This window comes from Scophthalmus maximus, chromosome 9 (genome assembly GCF_022379125.1).
Source record: "Scophthalmus maximus strain ysfricsl-2021 chromosome 9, ASM2237912v1, whole genome shotgun sequence".
In the NCBI taxonomy this organism is placed as follows: Eukaryota; Metazoa; Chordata; class Actinopteri; order Pleuronectiformes; family Scophthalmidae; genus Scophthalmus; species Scophthalmus maximus.
Window position 1 is genome coordinate 25217501 of NC_061523.1, and position 26648 is coordinate 25244148.

At 41.4% G+C, this 26648-nt stretch overlaps 1 protein-coding gene and 2 long non-coding RNA genes across 7 annotated transcripts; all 3 read right to left on the bottom strand.

Annotated features, from left to right (window-relative positions):
* Positions 1 to 66: 66 nt before the first annotated feature.
* Positions 67 to 2472, bottom strand: LOC124850513. Its single transcript, XR_007031442.1, has 2 exons — positions 1373 to 2472; positions 67 to 646 (listed from the first exon to the last, which is right to left on the bottom strand). It is a non-coding gene; the product is annotated as an uncharacterized LOC124850513 (long non-coding RNA).
* Positions 2473 to 9844: 7372 nt separating this feature from the next.
* On the bottom strand, positions 9845 to 15933 carry LOC124850512. Of its 4 annotated transcripts, none has more exons than XR_007031441.1 (5): positions 15776 to 15933; positions 11482 to 11699; positions 11244 to 11363; positions 10597 to 10635; positions 9845 to 10501 (listed from the first exon to the last, which is right to left on the bottom strand). It is a non-coding gene; the product is annotated as an uncharacterized LOC124850512 (long non-coding RNA). The 4 variants fall into 4 exon arrangements; XR_007031439.1 differs by adding an exon at positions 11782 to 11877 and having other exon boundaries at positions 9845 to 10635; XR_007031438.1 differs by having other exon boundaries at positions 9845 to 10635.
* A 998-nt stretch (positions 15934 to 16931) lies between these two features.
* On the bottom strand, positions 16932 to 25193 carry lman2 (lectin, mannose-binding 2). 2 transcript variants are annotated; one of them, XM_047334385.1, is made up of 8 exons: positions 24920 to 25193; positions 22722 to 22840; positions 22350 to 22467; positions 21516 to 21595; positions 20160 to 20321; positions 19931 to 20045; positions 19015 to 19134; positions 16932 to 18684 (listed from the first exon to the last, which is right to left on the bottom strand). In XM_047334385.1, exons 1-8 carry the CDS (start codon positions 25053 to 25055, stop codon positions 18524 to 18526), a joined length of 1011 nt encoding a protein of 336 aa, XP_047190341.1. In that variant the 5' UTR covers positions 25056 to 25193; the 3' UTR covers positions 16932 to 18523. The 2 variants fall into 2 exon arrangements, with proteins under 2 accessions (XP_047190341.1, XP_035505971.1); XM_035650078.2 differs by lacking the exon at positions 21516 to 21595 and adding an exon at positions 21661 to 21743 and having other exon boundaries at positions 24920 to 25192.
* Positions 25194 to 26648: the final 1455 nt, after the last annotated feature.

The window sequence follows — 26648 nt, forward strand, 5'->3', positions numbered from 1 at the left end:
GGAGGTCGGTCCACCTCATGGAACTGTATTTAACTCTTATATGAACACAGAGTTATGGACAATATGTTCAATTTCTGTGAAAAAGTTCTTCTAAATATGACACACCGTAGCTTTAATATTGTGGAATCTCCATGTGGACAGAGGGAACGTGGCCACAGTCACAGTTCTGGATACAGTGAGACGAGGACTCATTCATTCAACTCTACAAATATATGTAAAACACACATATATATATACTGTATATATATATATATGTAAACACATACACCAATATTCTGCCACACGCATCCCTGAGGAAAAAAATAGATTTTCTCCCTCTGCTAAATATTTGCATACACATGTATTCATTGTCCTTTCTTCAATGAAGAGTTGATTTGTACAGTATCAGTGTGTGTTTGTCGTGTGCGTCACGTCTCTCAGCGTCTCCGAGGCCGCGACGTGTCGGCGAGACGGAACGCTGTAATCATCCGCACACGCCTGGATCACAAACACCTGTCGACCGGAGCAGCATCATCCATATTTCCATGTCGTCTGTGGGGCTTCCGCACAGCGGGCACTCTGACAGGAGTGTGTTTTCTTTATATGATTAATATTTCCAACAGTCGGCATTGATACAGGAACATGTTGTCACGGGGAGTGGTTACATCTGCAAATGGAAAAAAAAAAATCAATCTAACAACAATGTTTTTTAAAAAGCTCCTTTTTCCTTCTGCACCACGACGAGACGCGCGCACACAATGTACAGGAACCACTGCAGTCAGTCACCTGTGTGTGTGTGTGTGTGTGTGTGTCTTAATCCAAGTTCTATATATTTTGTTGTTTTCTTTGCATTTATAGTTATTTGTGATAAAGTTTGAACTAAAATGTCGAGCCTCAACTACATTTCTTTGTCATAAAGGTTTGATAACGACAAGTTAGGAATCATTGACAGATTAAAATATGTATTTATATACATATATATATTGGCCGATGTATCGTTTCAGAAATCTTGTTACTCCCTGACATATCGATATTGGCCCCAAAAAATCCACATTCTCTCGTACAGGAAAGTCTGCTTGATTTGCAAACGCACAAAATGGGAGAAATATGTCAAGGCTGCTCAGGTCTCCAGCAACCAAAATAATATACATGAAAGAAAGTCATGTATAGAAAGTATGAAGCCAAATCACACAGTGATTGAAATGACGACGACCGAGGGGACGGTTCTTTCAGATCTGCACCGAAAGAGAATCAGTTCTCCTCCGACCTCCTGACGCTCCTCCGACTGCCTGATGATTTCATGTGTCATCATTTGGGAGGAATAACAAGGGAATGGAGCGATATTAAACTAAATACTGTAACAAATGAGTGTGTGTGTGCGTGTGTTCCTCACCAGTCAAGGCTGCTCAGGTCTCTGTTCCTCTCAGACAAAGACGCTCTGTCAGCTGATATCACGTCCTCGGCCTCGTGCTCCCACTCACCAGGAGAAACACACATTTCTCTTGCTCCTTCTGTTCCCTCACCGATCCACACGGGGGCCACGGGGGCGACGCGGTGACGAGCAGAGTCCGGACGTGCTCCCGATGCTCAAGTCGAACAACAGCAGTTAAAGGTGAAGTTTAAAATCAAACACGGTGCAGATGTTGCATCTCGTGCGTTGGAAGAGGTTTGTTGTTTCTGTTTGCATCCGATTGTGACTTTTTAGCGCCGAGGCTGTGGACAGTGACGACTCTGCAGAACGGCCTCCGAGCGAAGGCCGAGCTCTGACAGTCTGCGATAGGAGCAGAAGCGACTGTTCCCGCCGTGCAACACGTCGACTGCAGAGCGAGATAGCGGCGCGGCCTCCCCACGTTTCCCCCCCGTGATAAGAAACGGCAGCAGCGCAGCAGAATAAAACAATGAAGCTTCAAACTACAACGTTCAAACACGACTCATCGTTCCTCCGTCAGTGACGCAGCTCAAGTCCCTGTCGCGGGTCTCGTCACCGGACACATAGTGCAGATGGACGACAGACGAATCTGTGCCTCAGAACAAAAGACAGAGGAAACTTTATATCGTTTCATAACTTTTCCATCCACCAGAGGAGGAAAGTTACAGCCTCGGAACAACTCGCTGTGTCTTAGTTTTCAGTGAAATCTGAGCGCGCACACGCACACACACACACGCACGCACGCACGCGCACGCACGCACGCGCACGCACGCACGCACGCACGCAAGCACGCACGCAAAACAATCACGGATCAATTCCGGCTTCAGCGTCTTTGTTAGATTTTCATCCGGAAAAAACTGCACAACTTGACGTTCTGGTGGCTGATGCCGATATCGATACAGAAACGCTGAGCATTCTGTCGAGGAAACAAAGTTCAATGAGACCTAATATGTCGCCATTATAATTCTTATGACAAAGAATGTAATTGAGGCTTGATATTTGACAGATTAACCATAAACTTTACTATAAATAACTTATAAAAAAACAAAACACAAATAAAACCAAATGAATAGAACTTGATTTAAGATAATAAACTTTTTTTTTTTTTTTTTTTACAAATTCTATCTTTTCTGTTCATCTTCTCTTGTTCTTTCTGTAAAATCAAAGTTTTCATATGTCAAATCACAACCAATTATCTGATAGTGGGCGGGGTCTATACAGCGAGGCAGAGGTAAACAACCAAGATGGCTGCCGCTGATGAACGAGCATTTGACTAAAAGTAGCAGATACTTTCTAAAGGTTTCTCCCATGCTGGTTCACAGACGTCACAGACGGCTCCTCTCTGCTCTACAGACGTCACACGATTCGACTGCGCCCGTTGGTAACGCCTCGTAGAAAACTGAAAAAGAACCGAGAGCTTAGCCATTTCTTGGAAAAATCTTAGATAAACCACATCATCTGTCCGTTTTAAGTCGACTTGAAGTGAGGACAGAATTCTGTGCGATGAGCTGCAGCCGCTCTAGACTTTCTAATGGAGATTTAGTGACAAATGAAACAAATGTTTAAGCTGCATTTCTGTTTTGGCCACCTGGTGGCAGTGGAGCAGATGACACCGGTGAACCGGTAGTTTGGTGGATCAGTTTTCACTCGTCACATATTTGTGTGATTCTCTGTTTGTCCAGTGATTCAGTCAGTTTCATCTTTTCTTCTTTTCTTACCCGCCTCCATCTGTGTGTGTGTGTGTGTGTGTGTGTGTGTGTGTGTGTGTGTGTGTGTGTATGTGTGTGTGTGTGTGTGTGTGCTCTTTGCAGGCTGTGAGGGTGACAACAGCAGCAGTGAGTCACAACAATATGTATCATCAAATCAGTGGGGACTTACTAGAACCAGCAGGACCGGCAGAACAGGAAAAATAGAAAGAAAGAAAATCTTCAGTGAAAATCAACCGTGAATATTCAGAGCTTTGGACATATTTCGGTTACATATCTGACACTCACCTTCACATAGTGTTGAGGGAACATAGTGTTGAGGGAACATAGAGTTGAGGGAACATAGAGTTGAGGGAACATAGAGATGAGGGAACATAGTGTTGAGGGAACATAGAGTTGAGGAACATAGAGTTGAGGGAACATAGTGTTGAGGGAACATAGTGTTGAGGGAACATAGAGTTGAGGGAACATAGAGATGAGGGAACATAGTGTTGAGGGAACATAGAGTTGAGGAACATAGAGTTGAGGGAACATAGTGTTGAGGGAACATAGTGTTGAGGGAACATAGAGTTGAGGGAACATAGTGTTGAGGGAACATAGAGTTGAGGGAACATAGAGTTGAGGGAACATAGTGTTGAGGGAACATAGATTGAGGGAACATAGTGTTGAGGGAACATAGAGTTGAGGGAACATAGTGTTGAGGGAACATAGAGTTGAGGGAACATAGAGTTGAGGGAACATAGAGTTGAGGGAACATAGTGTTGAGGGAACATAGAGTTGAGGGAACATAGTGTTGAGGGAACATAGTGTTGAGGGAACATAGAGCTGAGGGAACATAGTGTTGAGGGAACATAGAGTTGAGGGAACATAGTGTTGAGGGAACATAGAGATGAGGGAACATATAGTTGAGGAACATAGTGTTGAGGGAACATAGAGTTGAGGGAACATAGTGTTGAGGGAACATAGAGTTGAGGGAACATAGAGCTGAGGGAACATAGAGTTGAGGGAACATAGAGTTGAGGAACATAGTGTTGAGGGAACATAGAGTTGAGGGAACATAGAGTTGAGGGAACATAGTGTTGAGGGAACATAGAGTTGAGGGAACATAGTGTTGAGGGAACATAGAGTTGAGGGAACATAGTGTTGAGGGAACATAGTGTTGAGGGAACATAGTGTTGAGGGAACATAGAGTTGAGGGAACATAGTGTTGAGGGAACATAGAGTTGAGGGAACATAGTGTTGAGGGAACATAGTGTTGAGGGAACATAGTGTTGAGGGAACATAGAGTTGAGGGAACATAGTGTTGAGGGAACATAGAGTTGAGGGAACATAGTGTTGAGGGAACATAGTGTTGAGGGAACATAGTGTTGAGGGAACATAGAGTTGAGGGAACATAGAGATGAGGGAACATAGAGTTGAGGGAACATAGTGTTGAGGGAACATAGAGTTGAGGGAACATAGAGTTGAGGGAACATAGAGTTGAGAGAACATAGAGTTGAGGGAACATAGTGTTGAGGGAACATAGTGTTGAGGGAACATAGTGTTGAGGGAACATAGAGTTGAGTGAACATAGTGTTGAGGGAACATAGTGTTGAGGGAACATAGAGTTGAGTGAACATAGTGTTGAGGGAACATAGTGTTGAGTGAACATAGTGTTGAGGGAACATAGAGTTGAGGGAACATAGAGTTGAGGGAACATAGAGTTGAGTGAACATAGTGTTGAGGGAACATAGTGTTGAGGGAACATAGAGTTGAGGGAACATAGTGTTGAGGGAACATAGAGTTGAGTGAACATAGTGTTGAGGGAACATAGAGTTGAGTGAACATAGTGTTGAGGGAACATAGAGTTGAGTGAACATAGTGTTGAGGGAACATAGTGTTGAGGGAACATAGAGTTGAGGGAAAATAGAGTTGAGGGAACATAGTGTTGAGGGAACATAGTGTTGAGGGAACATAGTGTTGAGGGAACATAGAGTTGAGTGAACATAGTGTTGAGGGAACATAGTGTTGAGGGAACATAGAGTTGAGGGAACATAGAGTTGAGGGAACATAGTGTTGAGGGAACATAGTGTTGAGGGAACATAGAGTTGAGGGAGCATAGAGTTGAGGGAACATAGTGTTGAGGGAACATAGTGTTGAGGGAACATAGTGTTGAGGGAACATAGAGTTGAGGGAACATAGAGTTGAGGGAACATAGTGTTGAGGGAACATAGTGTTGAGGGAACATAGAGTTGAGGGAACATAGAGTTGAGGGAACATAGTGTTGAGGGAACATAGTGTTGAGGGAACATATGATTATCTATTTACTATAAATGGCTTCCACTTTTAGTGTCGGCTATGTTGTAATATATCTATAATTATTAGCATAAAATAATGATACAAATAATAAGGACAGATAGGGTTGGAAGACGAGGGAACAGACCGGAGGGAAACAGATGGACGGACAGAGAGACTGTGTGTTGTGTGAATTAGTGAAGCATAACTGTGTCTGAAACCAGCAGATCTGCTGGGAATCAGCTCCGGTTTCCTGGGACCTGCTGTGACACACACACACACACACACACACACACACACACACACACACACACACACACACACACACACACACACACACACACACACACACACACACACACACACACACACACACACACACACACACACACACACACACACACACACACACACACACACACACACACACACACACTTTTAGAAAGGGTTTGATGATGATTCTTGTTTGGCAGTTGGATGTTTTGTCGATCTGTTCGTTGACTTTGTTGCTGACACAGAAGACGCAACGTGACGTCCAGATATTTCCACTGTAGGTTTGCAGCATGAGTCTATTTTCAGAAACCTTAAAATATAAATATATATACTACTATTTATTATAATATATATATATATATATATATATATATATATATATATATATATATATATATATATATAAACATATATATATATATAAACATATATATATATTAACATATTTTAAAGCAAAAAGGCAACAGCAGAAAATATGAAAAGTCAACCGTAAGATCGAATCTCTGTCACTTGAGTAATTTGTAATGTCTCTGATGCTGTTGGTCTGAATCAAAACAATAAGTGGAGAAATGATTAATGTCTCCGAGCCGCCCGCATCACTCACACCGCACAACTACGTCTGATTTGATTTTGGCAGAACTTCAAATATTTGCCTCCGATTCACTCGAACAGAAAAAGAACATTACCCTCATCAACACTTTATCATCATTATCATATCACGTTACCACCTTTGTACCTGTGACACGCACACACACACGCGCACACTCAGCATGCCAGTGACCACTGACCAGGCATCAGCTGGTCGGAGGATGATCAGGGGATTTAGCGGTGACGTCGACTCCACACACACGCACACACGCACACACGCACACGCACACGCACACGCACGCACACGCACACGCAAGCACACGCACACACGCACACACGCAAACACACACACACGCACACACACGCACACGCACCTGTTCTGACACAAAAACAGCTTGTGGCAGTTTTATGATGAAAACGGGCTCAGATTCTTTTTTCTTTACCTGAGATATATATTTATCCATGAGAACATGTGTGAGATGACACCTACTGCAGATTCACAGACAGTTATTCTGTCCCACTGTCGTCGGACAGTTTGTTATTTGTCTGACTGGAAAGGGGGAGAAAGAAAACCGACCAAATCGTATTGATCAATGTAGAATTCATCATTATAATAATAATTTTCTGGCTCCTGCTGATGGAGAGGCTGCATTTAACTAAACGAGCCATTTGAACTTTAAATATCACAATGATAACGTTATAATCAAAACCCCTGCGTAAACGTTCACCTCAACTTTATCGCTCGGTCAAAAACAAAGTGGTCAGAGCATCAGCGATATTGGAAAGCCAAGGTCACACTGAATGATAAATAGGTTTTTAATTACTTTTAAGGTCAGACACTTTCTGAACCTTTATCCTCCTGTGATCCACGATGCGGTCGGGAAAAAAACAACCGCCGGTCGAAAACGTCGCCGGTCATTCTGAGGTCTAGGTCTTAAACCAAGGTGTAGACGTTGGGAGGGGCGGGGCCTTCGCGGGTCAGGGCCCAAGACTCCGAGTGGATATCTCAGGTCCATCACCAAGGTTTAGCACCGTGTGGAGAATGTGAAGGACACCTGTGTGTAGCGTCACTGCAGATGGTACAGTGAGACTTCGGAGCAGATACAGTCACAAGGTCTCTGAGGAAAAATCCATCTCCAGATAATCTTTGCGACCCACTCGACTCCCGAAACAAGCTCCTCTATTTAAGATTTATTTTAAAGTTCCTGTGTTGAAACTTAAAGCTGCAGTGTTCCATGAGGTGGAGCGACCTCCGTGTGATTCTCCATGTTTCTACGTCGTGTTGAATATGGTTGTTGAACTAAACGCTCCAGAACACGTCGCGTTCACGTCGAATTTTCAGACGCTGACGGAAACAGGAAATGGAATCACCACCATAAAGTGTCCCCTGTCGGTCGCTCAGTCGGTTGCGGTTTGCAAGAAAAGTACAAAAATGACTCACCGGGGCTTTAAGGGATTTGTTTCTTAAAAATATTACAGCTTCTTGTGAAAAACACCAAGATCCCCCACATTCTCTTTTCCTCGCTCGTCTGTCACTCATCCGTCCACGAGTCAGAGTTTTACATCGGGGGTTCGGTGACCTCTGACCTCTGACGGGTGCGTACAGTTTGGGCGTGAAACGCCAAACATGCTCAACGTGTAAAAACAAGGCCGACGACAGATTTAATCAGCTCAACCATTGTTAGATGAACTATTTCAAAAGTTACAGACTCACTTCCTGCACGGTTTGAGTTTATGTTTTTGCAATAACCCTCAAATAAACCACAGGAGGTTTGATCTGGAGATCACGTCCCTGCGAGGAAGATTTAAAAGTCCCTGTAGGGTGGAACGTCTCATTGCACAGAGAGAGAGAAATTCTGAGTTGATCCCTAATTGCACACTTTCCCCAACACTTAACAATCGTCCTCTCCTCTTCCTCCTCCTCCTCTTCCTCGTCCTGGGCCTCGTTGTTCTTCGTCAATGCCCCGTGGAGACGAGCTCAGAGACGCGGACGTGTTGGCTCTGATCCCTTCCACCACCTCGGCTCGGAGACAATATCCACAGCAGAGTATTTTGGCAGCGCAGCTTTTTTTCCCGCGGGCGTGACGGTTTTTGTTCGAACCTGTCGGGTCATGGAAGCGTTGTTGATTGTGACATGATGAAGGTGGAGTGATTTAAACACTCGCTGCCTTGATCTTCTGCCTTCACTCCACCAGCTCATGTTTCCGTCTGTATCCACACGAATCTCTCCCCCTTTTTTCTGATTCTGTTTTCTTTGGGCGGCTCTTCTCTCACCCGACTCCCCCTCTCCCAGCAAACATTGCTTCACATGCAATTGATTGAAAAATCATATTTCCACAACAATTGAGGTGAACAGAAGTCACAGCCTTAATAAAAACCTCCACGGACAGTATTCCCGTCACTCTTGACTTCCTGCGATCGTTATTTTTTTACATGAACTAGGAGACTTTCGAAAATCCCCTTTATTGGAAACCGTGGACGCGTCGGCCATAACCGACGTTGCACAACGTGGTGATGAGTGCACATCCAGTTCTCTGGCGAGCAGGACGAGAACAAACTTGTGAAAAAACCTTATTTGCCACGATGCCAGCTGACAGCGGAGAAGTGTTTGACAGGAGCGGTTGGTACAGTATCGGTACAGTGACTAGTATAATCAGCACAAGGTCGACGCTGAGCATCATGTCTGATACTTGGATCTGATGATCAATGTTTAAACGTGATTGAGTTCAAGCAGCTGCAGAGATTTGACCTTTTCCTTCGTTTCTTCTCTCTGTGCAGTTCATCAACGCGCGTTGAAGATATTTATCTCGATCAAATCTGCCCATTATTATCTTAACTAATCAATATATGCAGTCAATAAAATGCCCCCCTAGATTAAGTTCTTTTTTTCCCCAAAAGTCTGGTCTTCAACTTGCCTACAAAATTTGCTTTTTTGCCAAAAAATTATTGTTAAAAAAATAATAGTTGCAGCACTGACAAAAGTTATTAACGACGAGTTTGAGGGCCACATTGAAGGAAGAAATATAAATGAGACTTCAAGAATAAAAAAAACGTCGTAATAATATGAGAATAAAGTTGTAATTTTACAAGATTAAAGTTTTAATTTTACAAGATTAAAGTTTTAATTTTACAAGATTAAAGTTGCAATTGTAATTGTGAAAAAGTCAAAATATTATGGAAATAAAGTCGTAATATTACAGGAATAAAGTTGTTATATTACAAGAATAAAGTCGCAAATTTCGGTGAAAAGGTTGTAATTTTACGAGAATAAAGACGTCATTTTACGAGAATGAAGTCGTAATATTTTAAGATTAAAGACGTAAATTTGGTCTCCGCGTTGTTTCGGTAGAGAGATGTCAGAAGATCAGTCCCATGCGTTGAAATGAGAGAAACTCAGTGAAGCAGAACTGCTTGTTTTTTGTCAAACATCTCGAATCGCAAAAAGATGAAGAAGAGACGCAAAAAGACGAACAACGACCTCAGAGATTCAAAAGACACACACCCCCCCCCCCCCCCCCCCCCGACAGGATGATGTGAAACACCATAAAGAGTCGCACAACAACCACAGAGACAGAAACATGACTCCGAAGGGGAACAAGTCATTCTCTTTTACAAGTCTGTCTGTTTGACATTTATTCTGTTTATCTATTAAAAATGTAGAGTTGTTACTGTGAAGAATCAAAACCTTCCCACTCCAACAGTTTCTAAATCCAACCCCCGGGGCCGTGTAACATTTTTCTACGACGAGCAAAATCAAATGATCCTGAGCTCCGTCTAAGAAACCGACGAGAAGTTCTTTTCTGAGAACCAATTTGTGTTTTTCCAGTGGTTTTGTTAGGGGGTGGAAATGGGAAAGCGCTTCTCTCTTTTGGAACAACAATCATGTTTGGTCCCACGAGGACAAATTCACGATTGAGGTCGGAGATCTTTGATAAGACACGTAGATGTGAAAATGTGTGACAAGAAGAAAAGTGCGTTCAGTCCAGACAGATTTTTTTAGAAACGTCTCTTCAGGCTTCAAACAGGAGGAAGAGGACGACGACGACGACGTCTGTATTACTTTCATGTTCCTGGTCCTCTTCATTTGTACAAAAGGATGATTACCAAATTGTTTCAATTACTGAACAATTACTGAACTACGCACCATAATAAGGCCTCAGGACCAAACAAGCCTTCACCTGATTCGTCCGTCTTCGAAGCCTCTTTCTGCACGTTCGTCTGTCCTACGCTCTTTGAAGGCAACGCGCTGTCACTTTGGGAGGTAGTTAGAGGATAACACTCACTCACCTTTCACTTTCCCTACATCAAAGCCTTTTGTCTCCACGTTGGTAAAAAAACCATACGAACCCGGGTGGGATGATGTTTCCTCTCACCGTCGTCCAACACCTGGAGAAAAGGTGTTGTTTTAAAACCACGCTTGGAATGGTTGTTTTGATGATTTGTTGTAAATTTATTTAGTCCAGGTGGTCAACTGATGGTAGAACGAACTTTTGAAAAGACGACATCCTCCAGATTTCAAGAAACGAAACAGACGTTCATGTGTGCTCAGTGCTGCCACTGGTGGTCGGACGGTTTATTGCAGCAGCAGCACTACTGTAGTTATCTTAGACGGTAAATAAAGAGGGGGGCTCTGGTTCGTGTTCATGGGCCACAATCAGCTAAGACATCGCAATGTGATTGGTTGTATGCTCTTCGTCTTTGTCAGTTTTAATGGCGGTTGGCGACCAGCGTAGCAGGAGTTTTCAGGAGTGGCAGATATTAAAATGTGTGGAAAAGCAAAAGACCAGCAGTAGATGTAGTGACTTTTTTATTGTAAAGCTATCGATGTGTAGTGTACAATGACCCGTTACCCCTAACCAAATGAAACGCAGCATTGAAATACTTAAAAAGGGTCAAATTGCGATGTTACGCCGTTGCCCGCCATCTTTTGAATTCCAGGAGACGTGACAACATGCATGTGCAAGTGGTAAACCAACGAACGAGCTCATTCTTACCTGGTTCTCGGTCGCAGACGAACCTCAAAGATGGAACTCAACACAGCCCGGGACAGTGAAGCCGAATCGTCTGGATCGCCCCCTGGTGGCTGGCGGCAGTAGATAACATAAACCACCCGCCTCCTCCATGTCAACAGATGGGACAAAATAAAAAAAGTCAAAATAAACGTTAAGTTAATTTTTCTCAAAGATGGTTTCTGTCATTTTCTGATAAGTTTGATTTTAATTAATTACTCACGATTGACAGCGGAGACTGACTCGCGATTGGTCGAGGGCTAACATCTGCGGGACTTGGCTCGCACGAGGCGGAGGAGATGCGTCGTCCATCTTCAACGTACAGTCGATGGTTGTGAACGAGAAGGACACTCATGACATCATGCAGCTCCCACTGAAGGCCGAAGGTCAGACAACTCTTCCCCTCCCATAAATGGTTCAGCACCTTATTTCCTCAGGCGGCTGACAAACGGACAGACAGATGTGAAAACCTCCGCGGTGGAGGCAACAAATCATGTTTTATGTGACTTTAAACCTGCCGGACCTTTTTTTACGAGCCGATCAGCGACTGTGGAAGATTCTGTAACCGCTCCGCCGTGATTCACTCAGACATGGTCCCCGAATCAGGAGGGATGTGAATCTTAAAATCCAATTACAAATAGTGTTTATGCTCCTGATGTCAAAGGTCAACCACTGGTCGACAAAAATCATAAAGCATCAGGTTGAATTGCATCAGGGTTTAAACAAGACTGAGCGAGTCGCCAACATCCCTCTCTCCACTTCAAGCTCTCAGTCCGGACTTTTAATCTTCCTCAGTTTATCCTTCTTTTTTTTTTTTTTTACACTGTTTACCCAGGGAGGAGTTTCACTGGAGGGTTTCTGCAGGCTGCAACATGTCACATTTAAAACTTTAAGACCATTGTGAAGGTAAATTAACACTAATTTCACGTCCACACTGCCAAAACAAAACGAGTATCTAGTCAAATCAAGTCAAGTCAAGTTTATTGTCAATTCCTGCAGTATTGTTCCAGACATAGAGGAATCGAAAAAAACGTTTGTCTCGGACCCACGGTGCAATAGTACAAAACATACAAAAAACAGAAAATAAGATAGGTAATATATAAAATAATGAATTCTAAGTAGTGCAGAAGTAAGAGTAAGGCAAACCACGCAGAAAAGAAAAGCTAAAGAAATTGAAAATGTGCAATATAAAGGTATGGAGTGCAGATTAAATGTAGAGTATGGAGGACACGAAGAGGGATCAGAGTCCCAAGAACTACTTTCACTCTCAACTGAACATGACACTGTGCAGCAACAACAACTAGGCTCCATTTATCTGAGCTCTTTCGCTCTTCGCCCTGAACTACTGTCAATGTTCCTGACTTCAACAACTCGTCAACTTGATTTCAATTTCCAATACTTGAATTGGCCTCATTTCATTGGTTAAAACTGAGAAAACATGAAATGTAAGAACTTTCCGTCGACTAAAACATGATGAACACAACAAAAACTGCTAAGCATTTTCTAAAGACCAAGACTAAATATAAACCAGCTGCCAAAATGAACACGGCTCCGACGCACTGCCGCTACGGTTCGTGTCCCCTCCGCATCTTGTGGACGGTCGGTGACAATTTGCGAGGACGTGCACAACCGACGGACGCAGGATTTGTGAGGCGGCCACGACGCGTACGCATGGTTCAAAGCAATTTGCCTTTGTCTGTATGGAACCACTGGACACACTCGTATCGCATTTTCCTCCGTGCATGGATGAAACATCTCAGACTCTGGACTTCCATTCTCTTCTGCAGGATGTAATTCATAAATTGCTTCCGCGGCGTCACCAGCTACTCAAACGAGCTTGTCAATAATCATACAAATCGTGGGGAAATTGCAGAATTCCAACCTTTCTTCCAAACTGCCCCCTACTGTTCATGTGCATATTGCATCAGACATGTCATGAGGTATGTGCAAATCCATCGCGCCTGTGAGAACACAAACGCGAGTTTACCTGCAGCCGTACCTGCAGGCTGCTCAGCTCCATAAAACATTCAAGTCATAAAACAAGAAGGCACGAGTGAGATGCTCAGTCATCGACGATCACTCAGCAGGTTAAATTGGGGGAACTTTAAAAAAAAAAGAAAAAAAGAGAAGAGGATAAACGCTTTGATGCCGTTGACAGGAGCCGACATGTTCCAGCTCACACGATCGCTGATGCCACCCAGGGAAACACGGCATCTGTCACCGAAGACCTCAGCGTCTACAAACATGTTATGGGTGAAAATACATAACATGTTATGGATAAACTGCGACTTGAGTTCTCCAGACGATCTGCATAGTTTACATAGTCTTACAACATAAACTTCCCTTCATGTTTAACTCCGATTCAAAAAACAAAACATGCTGAATATTGTCATCATGTACGTCACATATACGGATCAAATTATTCTTTAGCTTTTCCATTCAACAGCTGCAGCGGTGACGCTGAGGCAGCCGTCAATGGCGATAAATCCGCTGATCAAAAAAAGTTGTCAAAGATGTTATCAAGCCCTTGTGACAAAAAAGGAATTGAGGTTTAATATTTTACAGTTTAACCATAAACTTCATTATAAATATAAAGAAAAAAACACAAATACAACCAAATCTTTAGAACTTATTTTCCATAAAATGTTAATATAAATGCACCTATTTTGTTTATTCTGTAAAAGAAAAGTTTTCATAAGGATAATATTGCCATGCTCTACAATTTTCCAGCCATTCTTGAATATATATATATATATATATATATATATATATATATATATATATATATTCAAGAATGGCTGGAAAAGATTCCAGACACTGATACGTCGTCCGGTATATATATGTATTTTTAAATCTGTCAATGATTCCTAAGAAAGAAATGTAACTGAGGCTTGATATTTTAGTTTTAACCACGAACTGCGTCTTTACAATGATGTCGCCATCATTCCAGACATGGAGCCTCAACGTTCACTTCCAGGGATCTGCCAAGTGAAACTACAGTCAATCATTATTGTTGGTGACTCGTTGATCGACAGTGTTTGTTACCGTGGGAGAAAACTTGCAAAGAAGGTAATGCTCTCTCGAAGGGACGCACACGCTTACAGACCTTTTTTATTTATTTTGTTCAATTAAGACACAGTTGATATTCCAGGGAGACGGAGGTACGATCTCATCTTATTCAGATCCACCAATCATTCCTCATACCGTGATATACCGTGATATGACAATCGATGGCAATCATACCATGTACATTTGCGTAATTATTGGTTGTGAAAGAAACATTAGATCAGCGCTGTGGGATTGATATGGAAATATTCCAACAATGAACCAGGGGGAAATCCTGTTTTCTTAAAAAAAACAACGCAAGACAACGACGTCCCTCTGAGCAGAAGTTGTGATCAACATTTATCAGAAAAAGTGCTTTTGAAATTGTAACTTTTTCACATCCCTCACATTCCTCGTCCATAAAGTGACCTCTGACCTCAAGCGCACACTGACCTCGATGTGACCCCCATAAAGAAACATACTCAGGCTGCCTGACATGAGTGTTTGCTTTGCTTTTCACAAACCAATCAATCAATCAATCAATCAATCGATTAATGAAGAAAATGATCTGCAGATGTTTCAATAATCAAATTGCACTAGTATGAAAAATAGATCAAAAGAGCTGGAGGAGATATTTCAACTCTACGCCTCAGTTTTCATTAAGAGTCACTGTAACTGATAAACAATAATAACAACAACTATGATATCAATAATACAATTAAATTGTGAAATTCCATGTGACGATGATATTTTCTGACAATTATTTTAACGTGAATATCTCAGAGCATTTCAACTCTCATCTGAAATTAATGTACAACCACGGCAGAAGACGAAACTCAATACTACATCACCATCTAGTGGTTTAAAAGAAAAACATCACGTCACTGTACATCTGAGCATAAGTCGATAATAATAAAAGTTTGTATATCAACCAGATAATTATAGGAGACAAGTTGTGAGCTAACCAACAGTCATATTTACATCAGACTCAGAGAAAGTTGTGCCAAATCACCAAGTAAACAATTTTCAGATCTTTACTTTAGTAAACATACAACACAAAATGTTTCTATGCAAAGTTTTCAAAACCCCAAAAATAAAAGTAAAAGTACTCATTTCACAAAGAAGCTGAATTAAATCATAAAGCCCTGCAAGATTCTGAAGGACTGAAAGATTATTATTTTATTACATTTTATTATTGTCATTAATTTTTTTTACAACTTTGTCAACCAATCATTCCATCAATCAGACTTCATTAATGCAGCACTTTTCATACACACAAAATGTAACACAAAGTTACCTCACACCTATGCTGCCTTCAGGGTGGTATTAGGAATTATGGTTAATACGAGTTGCCGACTTGGAAGTCGCACGTGAACGCCCCTCAAGACAACCAACAGCAAACACAAAACAGAGACAAGACACCCAACTGTCGTTAGCATGTTAGCATGTTAGCAAAGAGCACACACATTTACCTGGGTCAGGTGAGTCCGCGGCGGTTCCTCGAGTCGAACATCACGTCATGATATGATTGGTTCATCCCACGTGTTTCAGGCGACGAGCTTGTTCACAGGTGTGTTTCGCGAGGGAGCGAGAATGGGCGGGGCATCGACGCGTAGAACACGACGGGAGATCGCAACCTGATTGGTTGAAGGGTGGATTCGTATTTCCGTTTCCTGGTACAAGAGGCAGGTCTTAAAATATGGCGGGAAAGTGAAAGAAGAGTAGATTTTGAACCAACAGAAAGTTTGGTGTAATTGTGAAAAAACGCAACACGTGATTTGGCAATTAATATATTTATTATTCTTGGGAAAATTATTTTTGCAGAAAAATAGATTCCTGAAAACAAAGATGAAAGGAGCCATGTCAATGTTTCCTATCTGTGAGAGTAATGGAGAACAATGTGATTTAATAGAGGAACTTAATCTTGCAGAAAACCCCCAGAACACTTTGATTTGATCTAATTAATTTTTTAAAATATGTTTTCTTCTCTGTAACATTATTTATTTTCTCCCTTTCCTGCTGTATGTATTATGTCGCACTATGTGTACGTCATGCACGTCTGTTATATGACAAAGGACTGTTCAACAATATACTTCATTCCACATTTGTTTGTAAAGAATCTACAAACGTGACTAAAGTTTGTCAAAAAACAAAAAGCAACAACAAAAAGAGATCTAGTATGATAACGTCATGAAGATTTAGTGATTATTAATTTAACCAATATATTTTCAATTTTGGTAGGTCATGAAAAAAAGTTAAACACAGCAATGTAATGCATTTTAAGTATAAATTCAAAGAAAATACAACTTTTTCGTCAATTGTCCGCCATCTTCAAAATTCTAGGAGAAAGGTGACAATAATTATTAATTTTCTATGACTTTATACTGATTTTAATGCTGAGTTTAACTTCACGCAGGTCATGTGACGATCTTAACCACAAAAAAGCAACAAAAGCGAAGGTACATTTTACTGAAGGTTGTTGAGTTTCAGCCGTCTCTCGACTGGACCATTGAAATCCAGTTTAAACTTTAAAGTCTTTTTTTGTTCCGTTTATTATACAATGACACTGAGTGTATTTTCTGTGAATTTTTGTTGAAATGTGTGAAAAAGTTAAAACCAAAACCAAAGTTTTCTTTATTTTTTAATACATTATTCCTGATGAGAGGAGCAGTTTTCAAGTCTCATCGCCAGCAGAACTGATTTTGCCAGAGGCAAACACAGACGGGCTTTAAAAGAACAGAGGCACACAGATTAAAAAAAAAAATCCTGACCATGCTAAAAGATAAAAAAAACATCAAATTTTGACAAGTGTGTCAAATCCCGACAGTGAACGGACCGACAGAACCAAGATGGAAATGGAAGCTGAAAGAAAAAAAACAACAAAGAAAAATGAAACTGAAAAGAAATTAGAGAGACAGGATTGACGATGTTAATGTGCCTTTCGAACAATCAACCAACAGACTTCACGGTTCGACGGCTCCTCTCCTCCGTGAGTCTGACAAAACAGAACAGAATCACAGAATTTTTTGAAATATGAACGGAAAAACAAACATTTTCAAGACATTTTCTAGTTGAGAACCTCCAAAATGCTTGTTTTTTTGTATTAATCCACTCGTGCATTGAATTTTCTTTCAGGTGTATTTATTCTGCCGTTTTGGGGCTGTGGAGACATTTTCTAGTTTGACAACATGAAAACCAAATATTTGTATGAAGAATGTGTCGTCACACTGTTGTTGGATGACTGAGATGGTACCATCTTCTTTTTGTGTCCATGTGACAGTTGTTGGCAACAATTTTGACAATAAATTCCAAATTAAATCTTTTAGTAAACAATCGTCTGGCTCCAGTTTCTCAGGTTTGATTATTCATTCACAAACAATTTGAATATGTGGCAAATGTGGCGTTTCACAAAATCAATTTGCAATAAACACAGTAGGTAGTTGGGCATGAGCAGAGACGGTTAAAAACGCTGAGCAGAATTCGAAAAAAAAAGGGAAGAAAGAGACACCAATTAAAAATCAAACTTTATCAATCGGAGGACAAAGACATCATAAGGCTGATGGGTGAAATTGTTACTGACCGTATCCTGCAAGAGAGAAACGTTATGATCACCAAGTACTGAGTGTTCATACAGTGGTTACTGACAAAAAATACATTTCCCACAATCCTCTCTCTCTCAGATACCACTGGAGAGATTGTTGTGCTTGATCACTTTAAAATGCTCACGATTAGAAATAATCATCGGAATTGGATTTTTCCAAAGACATTCACAGGGAGAGAAATCAGCAACAGATCATCACCATGTCAGATTCTTTCTTTTTGTGTGAGTTGGTTCTTTGCGTCTGCCGGAAGACAAAAAATCTGAACCACCTTTTGTGAAGCATCGCACTTGGGAGCAGAAACACCGTGTTAACCAATGAGCAGGCGCGAACGCAATGTTGCCGAACTCAAAGGTGCAAAGTTGAAAATGACTAACCCAGAGTCGTAAAGGGAACACAAAGACATGGAAAAACAATATCAGCATTTCTCAGGGTCACTTACGAGAGGAGCCACTACGGTTCTGCATCGTCTCACCCACATCGCAAGTTACGCAGTGCTTCAAGAGATATAAACATTTGTACAATCTTTAGAAAAAGAAAATTCACATTGAATGTGCTCAATCTGTCATCTGGAGACAGTTCATTCCACAACAAAACACCTCTTCCTCCTCCTCCTCCTCCTCAGTAAAACCTCTTGTTCCTCTCCTGTCTCTTCTGGAAAACTACAGCGCCCACCACCGCGCAAACGACGATCCCCAGCAGAGCACAGAGCAGCAGCAGGAAGACCTTCCAGCCCGTGAGCGGCGTGCCGCGGAAGTTCCCGGTGGGATCGTCGATGTTGTCTGCGGACAGAGAGGGAGGACATTTTGAGGGTGATTGTTCAAAAGATACTGATACCATACAGCAACATGAACGGCAGGTAAGTTAAAAACAATAAATAACAATAAATGAATCAATGAAAAAGTTGAAAAGATGAAGAGGGAAAAGCTGATACAATGGAAATGAGAAGTAGAAACTATATAAATCTCAAAAGTGAGATTACAAAACACATATTGAGCTGCTTCCTGAAAGTATCATCTGACGTTGCCTTGAACATTTGGTGAGAGTATTATTGCTAAAAAATTTATATCAAAACATTTTTATTTGTAAAATTTCCTGTCACTCTGCTCTACCTTTAGGGGACTTGAGGAGGCTGACGCTGGGCTCGATCTTGGTCCAGTCCAGGTTCTCCTCCTCGGGGGTGTGTTCCACCATCAGCTGGTAGAGCTTCATGGAGATGATGTCGTGGTTATCTGGGAACAAAAACGTGAGATTCAACTGATGTTTAAAGTTCCCCTCCGGTCAATAATCTGCTATGCCTAATATGTTGTTTAACATTGTTTACCCTCTGAAATGTGTCTGAACCATCCACTCTCTCTCCCTCACTGAGGAATTCTGAGACTATGAATATTAATGATATGCAAATAACAAAGGCCCCGCCCACCACAGCTGCTCACGTTAGGTTGACCGGTGGAAGAATGTGATCAACAAGATGGTCAGAGACAACATCATCAACCGCTAATCCTAACGCTAACTGTCTGCTGAAACACCCACCACCCCTCGTGGATGCTAACTGCTAATGCTACCGTCTGCTAACACACCTGCTGTCCTCTCATGGATGCTAACTGCTAATGCTAACTGTCTGCTGACACACCTGCAGTCCTCTCATGGAGGCTAACTGCTAATGCTAAAGCTAACTGTCTGCTGACACACCTGACGTCCTCTCGTGATTCGCTGCCTCTGCTGCTCTGGAAGTTTCGTGTTTCTTTGCCTCACATTTGCAAATTGGACAGCGATTGGTTTTCTGTATTTGTGACGAAACCAAATCTATCTTGAAAAGGATTCGTTTGAATTTCAAATTGCAGAGAAATGAAACAGAAATCTCCTCCTTCAGGAGAGGAATGTGAAAACACCAGATACAAGTCGCTGTTGTCAATGTCAGATATGTTAGAGGACAGAGACAGAAGAACAACACTTTAAGATGTGGAGAGGGACTTTAAATAAATTAATTCCTGACGTTATAATTTTTGTGTGAGCGTGGAGACCCACCAGACAAATCTCCTGTCGCCGCTGAGGCACCAAAGAAATATCCGGTGGGAAGACGAACACCTCCGATGTCGATGCACTCCCTCCACTCGTTCTTGTCGTCTACGTCAACCATCACCTGCAGGACGTAAAACAGACTTTAAGTGATGCAAAAAATGATTTCTAACAAAGTAAAAACATAAAACATTTGTGTAGTGACTGAATACACAAAGCTGAATTCAGAGTAACGCACGGTGAGCCGTCCTTTGGAGTAGCGGATGGCGAGGTACGTGTCGTGCTCTCTGTTACGGATCTCCGCCGAGCAGCCGCCCAGCTCCGACGCGCGTCCGTCTTTGCCGTGGTCGTAGCTCACCGAGCCGTTGTTCACCATGGCCGAGATGTACGGGAAGGAGCGCTGGCGACAGACGGGGGACGGGGGAATCAACGAACAAAATCTCAAAACAAGGTTTTATACGCATATTTTTACATAAAGATGATGGACAAATAAATACATGTGATGAAATAAAATATGTTATAATAATATGACGCCCACTGTATATCGCAGTTGAAATCAGCTCATGCATATGTTAACCAACAGGCTACCTTCACACTTTAGAGTCGATAAAAAAATGAATAATAGTAAGTTCAGGTGTGTATTTTGATCTTGTCAGAGGAAAAATAAAAGCAGTGTGAAAGTAGCTGACGTGACTGACGAGCTGTCTTCAAGGAAAACAAAAAAGTGACACGAAGAGTAGAGTCTGACAGATGTGGATTTTTGGGTTCATATACCAATGTTAGATATTAGGGAGTAAAAAAGTTCCTACCGCACTATAACGGCCGGTATATACATTTTTTTTTAAAAATTGTAAATTATTCCTAATATGTCGTTATCAAATCATGACAACCACATGTGAATGAGCCTTTTCATTTTACAATTTAACCATGAACTTTATTTTAAATAAAAAAGAAAAAAAGTAAGTACAAGTAAAGAAGTTATTAATTTTTTTTTTAAAGAATTTAACAAATTTATGATTCATAGAACCATAAAGGCACATCGTCTCTGCATTGTTTTCTTTAAACTCCTGCACACTTTCTCAATCGCGATGCTGTTTTTATTATATTTCGGGGTTCGACGTTCATCATCACCATCATTATCACCATCAGGCATAAAAAAGGAGGGTTTTTTTTCAATAAGTTTTGGTCCATTATTTTTCTCTTTTCATACGCAAAGTTGTTTCTGTTTATGTAAAATAAAAACTCTGGCAAACATAAACAAGATACCGATATTAAAAAAGACTTGGTGGATTTCTGTTTTCGCAGATTCCCACGTGTCTGTAAAAGGCTGATATCTGCTCACTTTCATCAGCCAACCAATAAGTCTGTCGGACTCTAATTCAGACGGTGACTGCCGTCGTGACATCGTGCTCAAGGTCTGTGATGAAATTGTTTTTTTGTTGTTGCCGTCAAACAAATATGTGAAGTCGAAGCAAAATCAAATACCGTCACTATGACAGTTGCTTGAATAGTCTGACAACAACATGCCGATGCAAAGTGAAGAAAGTAAAAAAATCTGCACAGACAGAAAGACATCGTGATGCCGACCACTCACGTCCGACGCATCGTCGTTAGAGTACGTATCTATAAACACGGCCAGCCCGTGGAAGACGGCGTTGTTGGAAAACACAGGCCCTGCGAAGAAAACAGGCAGGTCAATCACACACACACGCACTCTCAAACACACACTGCGCACTTACATCCATCCCATGGAGGTCATTGCGGAAGGTATCCAAATAAAGAGCCAGGCCAAGAAACTGATCTTTGTTTCCGAACACGGGGCCTAAAGGGAGGGTGGAGGCAGAGAGATGAGGCGAGACGTGAGCAGATCCACTTCAGGAAGAAGCTTCCTGACGGAGTGAGACATATCATGAGAGTATAACTGTCACACAAAAAAATGAGGCGATGAGTTGCGGATGTGCAGTTCCGGCATTTTGATGTAGGAAGGTTTGACAAAATAAAAAATCAAGTGAGATCAAGCTGGATGAGCTTCTTCCCGTTGCGGCCATAGGCCCCGCCCCCCTCTCCATCCTGTACTGACGGTTGTCATGTGGATGTGCGGGACCTCACACGAGATTGGACGCATCCTGGAAGTTCCCGCTGGTCCGGCTCTCCAATCAGAATGATCGGATGAGACCAGACCTGCACATAATCCGTGTGGCGGCGAACTCAGAAGCACACCGGCGTATTTCAGAAAGAGATTCAGCGAGTAGTCTACTGTCTCTGTCCACGGTAGTTTTTGATTATTGCGTTTTAGGAATTATGAAATTAGCCGTTTTGATAAAAAAATCCGCAGGACTGGGACAGGTTATAGTTTTTCGTAACTTGCTGGTTTTTTTGCAGCCACACGCTGCGAAAAAAAAAAGCGAGGCCGAGACGCCACCGTTACCTGGATGCAGTCTGTCCTTGGTGTACCAGATGGCGATGCCGTCGCCGTGGAGATTCTTTTTCCCCGAGCCGTGAACTTTGAACTGCACATGCATTTCCCAGTCCTTCAGGTAACAAGGCTGCAGACACAGAAACAGGGAGGAGGGTGAACTCTCGGAGATTAAACAACGAAAAAAATTACAGGAAGGCAATTCTTCATTTCTAGCCATCAGGTTTAGGGGATGCGTGTCGCCGCCTGGTCATTCATTTAAAACAGCTTAAGCTTAAATGTGAGGCTGAGAGAACCAGACTGACGGGAGAATATGTTCTCTACACCCAACAGCAACGACACAGCGTCTGGAGATAATCTCTGAGTTCTGTCGTTCATCCTCACCACGGTGTTCCAGATGGATCCCTGCTTGCTCCGCTCGTCCGGGGTGAGTCGCACGTACGAGCCCGTCACCAACGTGCTTCCCCAGAAGTCCCACTGGCTGCTCGGGCTACTGCCAACACCTGCGGGACAAAACAGACGAAAAAAGGACGAGACGTGAGCACGTGACACTAACGGACACCGTAGCACAACCAGACGGTTGCTCAACGTTCACCGAGGTTCCTCTGCAAACATTCAGAGTTGGTGTTTGATCACTGAAATTGTTTCGTCTGTCTGTGAATCTTCAGGCCAAATACCTTTGTTATATAAAAATATCTACACTGCTCACTCTCTGCGTACAAAAATGAAATAACGACATGATTCATTTTCATGTAGTCGAGATTGTCCAAAGGTTTTCTCCAGGAATTTCTTCCCCCGAAGGGAGATTAGCTTGATACTAAATTTTATTAAATATGTTTACTTTAGTCTTCAGGCTCTAATGGCAGGAATGAAAAAGATCACCGTGTTAAACTCTGTAATTAACTGTAATTATTTCTTTCACTGACAATATGTAAGTGTGCTTTTACTTGATCCGATCCGAGAAGGGAATTCTTCAGACAGATTTTGCTCCACAGTTACAGTACAAAGAATAAAAACAATGACGCGTACAAAAATAAGTTTGTATAAAAATATCAAGTGCAATAAGAAAAATCGGGTGTAAGGCGTAAAAGCAGTGCAGTGCCTGAATTGAAAAAGAAAAAGAAAAAGAAAAAAGGAAAAAGGAAAAAGGAAAAAGGAAAAAGGAAAAAGAAAAGAAAAAGAAATGAAAAAAGCATGGGGTTTGGTGCAGCTTAGTGGGCTAACCGCTGACTTTGGTACAGAAGGGTTCTGGGTTCGATTCCAGGTCATCTCAGTGCCTCGATGAGCGCCAGCAAAATTAATCTAATGTAAAAAGATTCATGGTTTAAATACTTTGTGTCAAATAATGTTGTGTTGTCACGGACCTTTTCTGTCTCTCCCTTCCGTGAGGGCAGAGCTGAGAGTTGTGTTGAGCAAAGGCAGGAGCCAGATGTTTACCTTCATGACTGCACTTTTTGGCAAACGCCTTCAACAAACAAGTCCTCGGCCTCAGGGCGAGGTTGACGGCCCGTTGCACATGTCACTAATCACATTTTTTGGAAATGTGGAATTCTTTGCAGCAGGGTGTGTGGGCGCAGCCGTTAACGGCTCCGGGCTCCTGCATTGGACAATCTGATGGCATGAAGTGATAACGCTTCTTTTCACACTTTCTTGTGCAACAGTCACATCTACTTTGTTAGAAGCTTCTGTTACGAACGTCATCCACCAAAAACGTCACCTCAGTCTGTGACTAGTTTAAAGGAAGTGTTTAAAAAAAACAACAATGGAACGTTGAGGATCAGATTCATGACAAATTTGCCAGCAATTAACTGACAAAGACCAGTAACACGTCAAACAGTGATTCTGTAAATAAAATAACACATGCTAAATAACTTGTGTGGTCCAAAATATTATTTAAAAATAATGTACATGTCCAGTATGTATATTATGTCTACAACTCATTTTATTTTTGATTAAATTGTCGATTATCAATTGACATATATACATATATGTATATATGTGTGTAAATATATATTTATGTGTATATATATATATATATGTGTGTGTAAATATATATTTATGTGTGTGTATATATATATATATATATATATATATATGTATATGTGTGTGTGTGTGTGTGTGTGAAACTTGTATAAACCGATCATCAGTAGTTGCCAGGTAACTAACTGTTGATGGACACAATGAGATCGACCGATCGTCGCAGCTCTAATGTTTAAAGTCTGTTCACTGACAACATTCGTAGTAAAATCCTAAAACTGACATAATGTTGGTTTGCTTTTGTTCTTTTTTATCTATTTACATACATTCTGAGCAGCATGTTTGAGTTTTCAGCTAAACTATTCGAGCGTCTAACTTTTCCTGTCACATGACAATGTCCCTTTTGTTTGTTTGTTTGTTGCCAATGTCACATTTTGAAAACGTAGTGACCTCAGCTTGTAGTCACATGAGTCGTTAGGAGTGAGACTCAACTCGACACTGGGTTAGCTTAGCTGATGCTAAGTGCTAGAAAACGCAGCGACAGATGAAGATGTTGTGGGTGGTTGTTAGCTAGCATGCTAGCATGCTAACAGGAACTAGCTCACCTTGGTACGGCTTCATCAGCGAGTGCTCCCTCTTCAGATGTTCGGTGTTTCCGTCCGTGATGTCGCAGCGGACCAGACTCGCCCGGAGCAGCAGGACGACGAGCGTCGTGCTCGCGAAGAATCTACAACTACTCATCGTGTTGTTGATGATGATGTTGTTGTTGTTGTTGTTGTTGTTGTTGTTGCCGCCCAAAAACTGCCTCGGAGAGAAACTCTCACAACAAACGTCTTGTTCGAAACTCCATAAAGACGAGCCTGGTCCCTTCTCTATTGTCCTCCGGTGGGAAACCACGTCACGCGGAAGTTTGTCGACACATTTCCTAAACTATGGGGAGACAAACATATATCAAGCGTATTCATGACGTAAAACACACATTAAAAAAAACATATGTATTAGCGCAATGAATTTATTTTAATCGACATTGCTGGTCAGTTTTAATTAAAACGGAGGAGGCTTTACGATGTGTGTGTTCCCACACGGAAGATATTTGTAGAAGGTGAGTTTTTGTAGCAGCCAATCGGAGACAAGCACATCGCAAATTAAGCCAATCATGGACGACATGTTTTTTTCCCCACGCATTGGCCAAAAGATGGCGACGTAAGGCAGATGATAATAATAATAATAATTTTATTTACAGATAATTCAGATAATAAAACACACAAGTGAAGCTACATATTAGCTGAAATAAAGCTACTATAACGTTTACTGGCTGATATCGTCACAGAACTTTGAGATTGCTTTTAGCAATGAAAAGTGTTCTATAAATTAAATTTATTATTATTAATATTATTGTACTATTTGTGGATAGGATGAAGAAGATGTTGGGTCCAACTCTACAGCCGTTGTCATGTGAAACTGCTGTAAAATTTAATGAAGTATTATAAAAAAAATAAAGACGTGTGGATGTGCCTTTTACACTTAAATTAAATTTAGTCTGTACTTTATATCCTTTATACTGTACATTTCCCATTTATTAACTTTCTTGTATATTGCACATATTGTACAGTGTGTCCTTTAAATTGCACATTGTCAATTTCTTACATTTTCTATACCATAAGGTTTTGCCTTACTTTTGCACTATTTAGAATTTATTTATTGTATATTTAGCTTATCTTTTGTACTGATTGCATTGTGGGTCGGAGTGAAACGTATTTTCGACTCCTCTGTATGTCTGGCAAAAATTGCAGAAATTGACAATAAAGTTGAATTGACTTGATTTGATGTTAGGCATTAATAATATACTACTCTAGAAAATGATATGCAAGTTTCTCTAATAGACTTTTTAGTAAACTTTTTTCCCTCCTACAGCACAAATTGGAAAGGAAAAAGAAAAGTCAGAGTCATCTGAAGAACTGAAAGTTGAGTGTTGATCATTGATGCAGGTGTTCCTGCAGTTCTTCCGCCCACACATGCATATGAATATCTCAACATTTCAAAGCTGCTTAGATAGCGAGTCCCTGTTTTTCACATTACTGACAATAGAAGACGTGTAATGTGCGGGTTGTTCATACGTTCCAATCCATACGCGTCTGCCTCGGCAGATAACATTAATACAATGTTCAGATCATTCTTGAATGATTTAACGCATTTTTCATTCTGTGTTGAAGTCTGGCAGACACGTCACTGTGACGTGGCTCACAATGCATCTCTGACTGACGTGTGTTGAATTTCACCCGGCGTCAGTGTAAAATTAGGAGCTGGAGTCTGAGTCAGATCTATATTCAATTC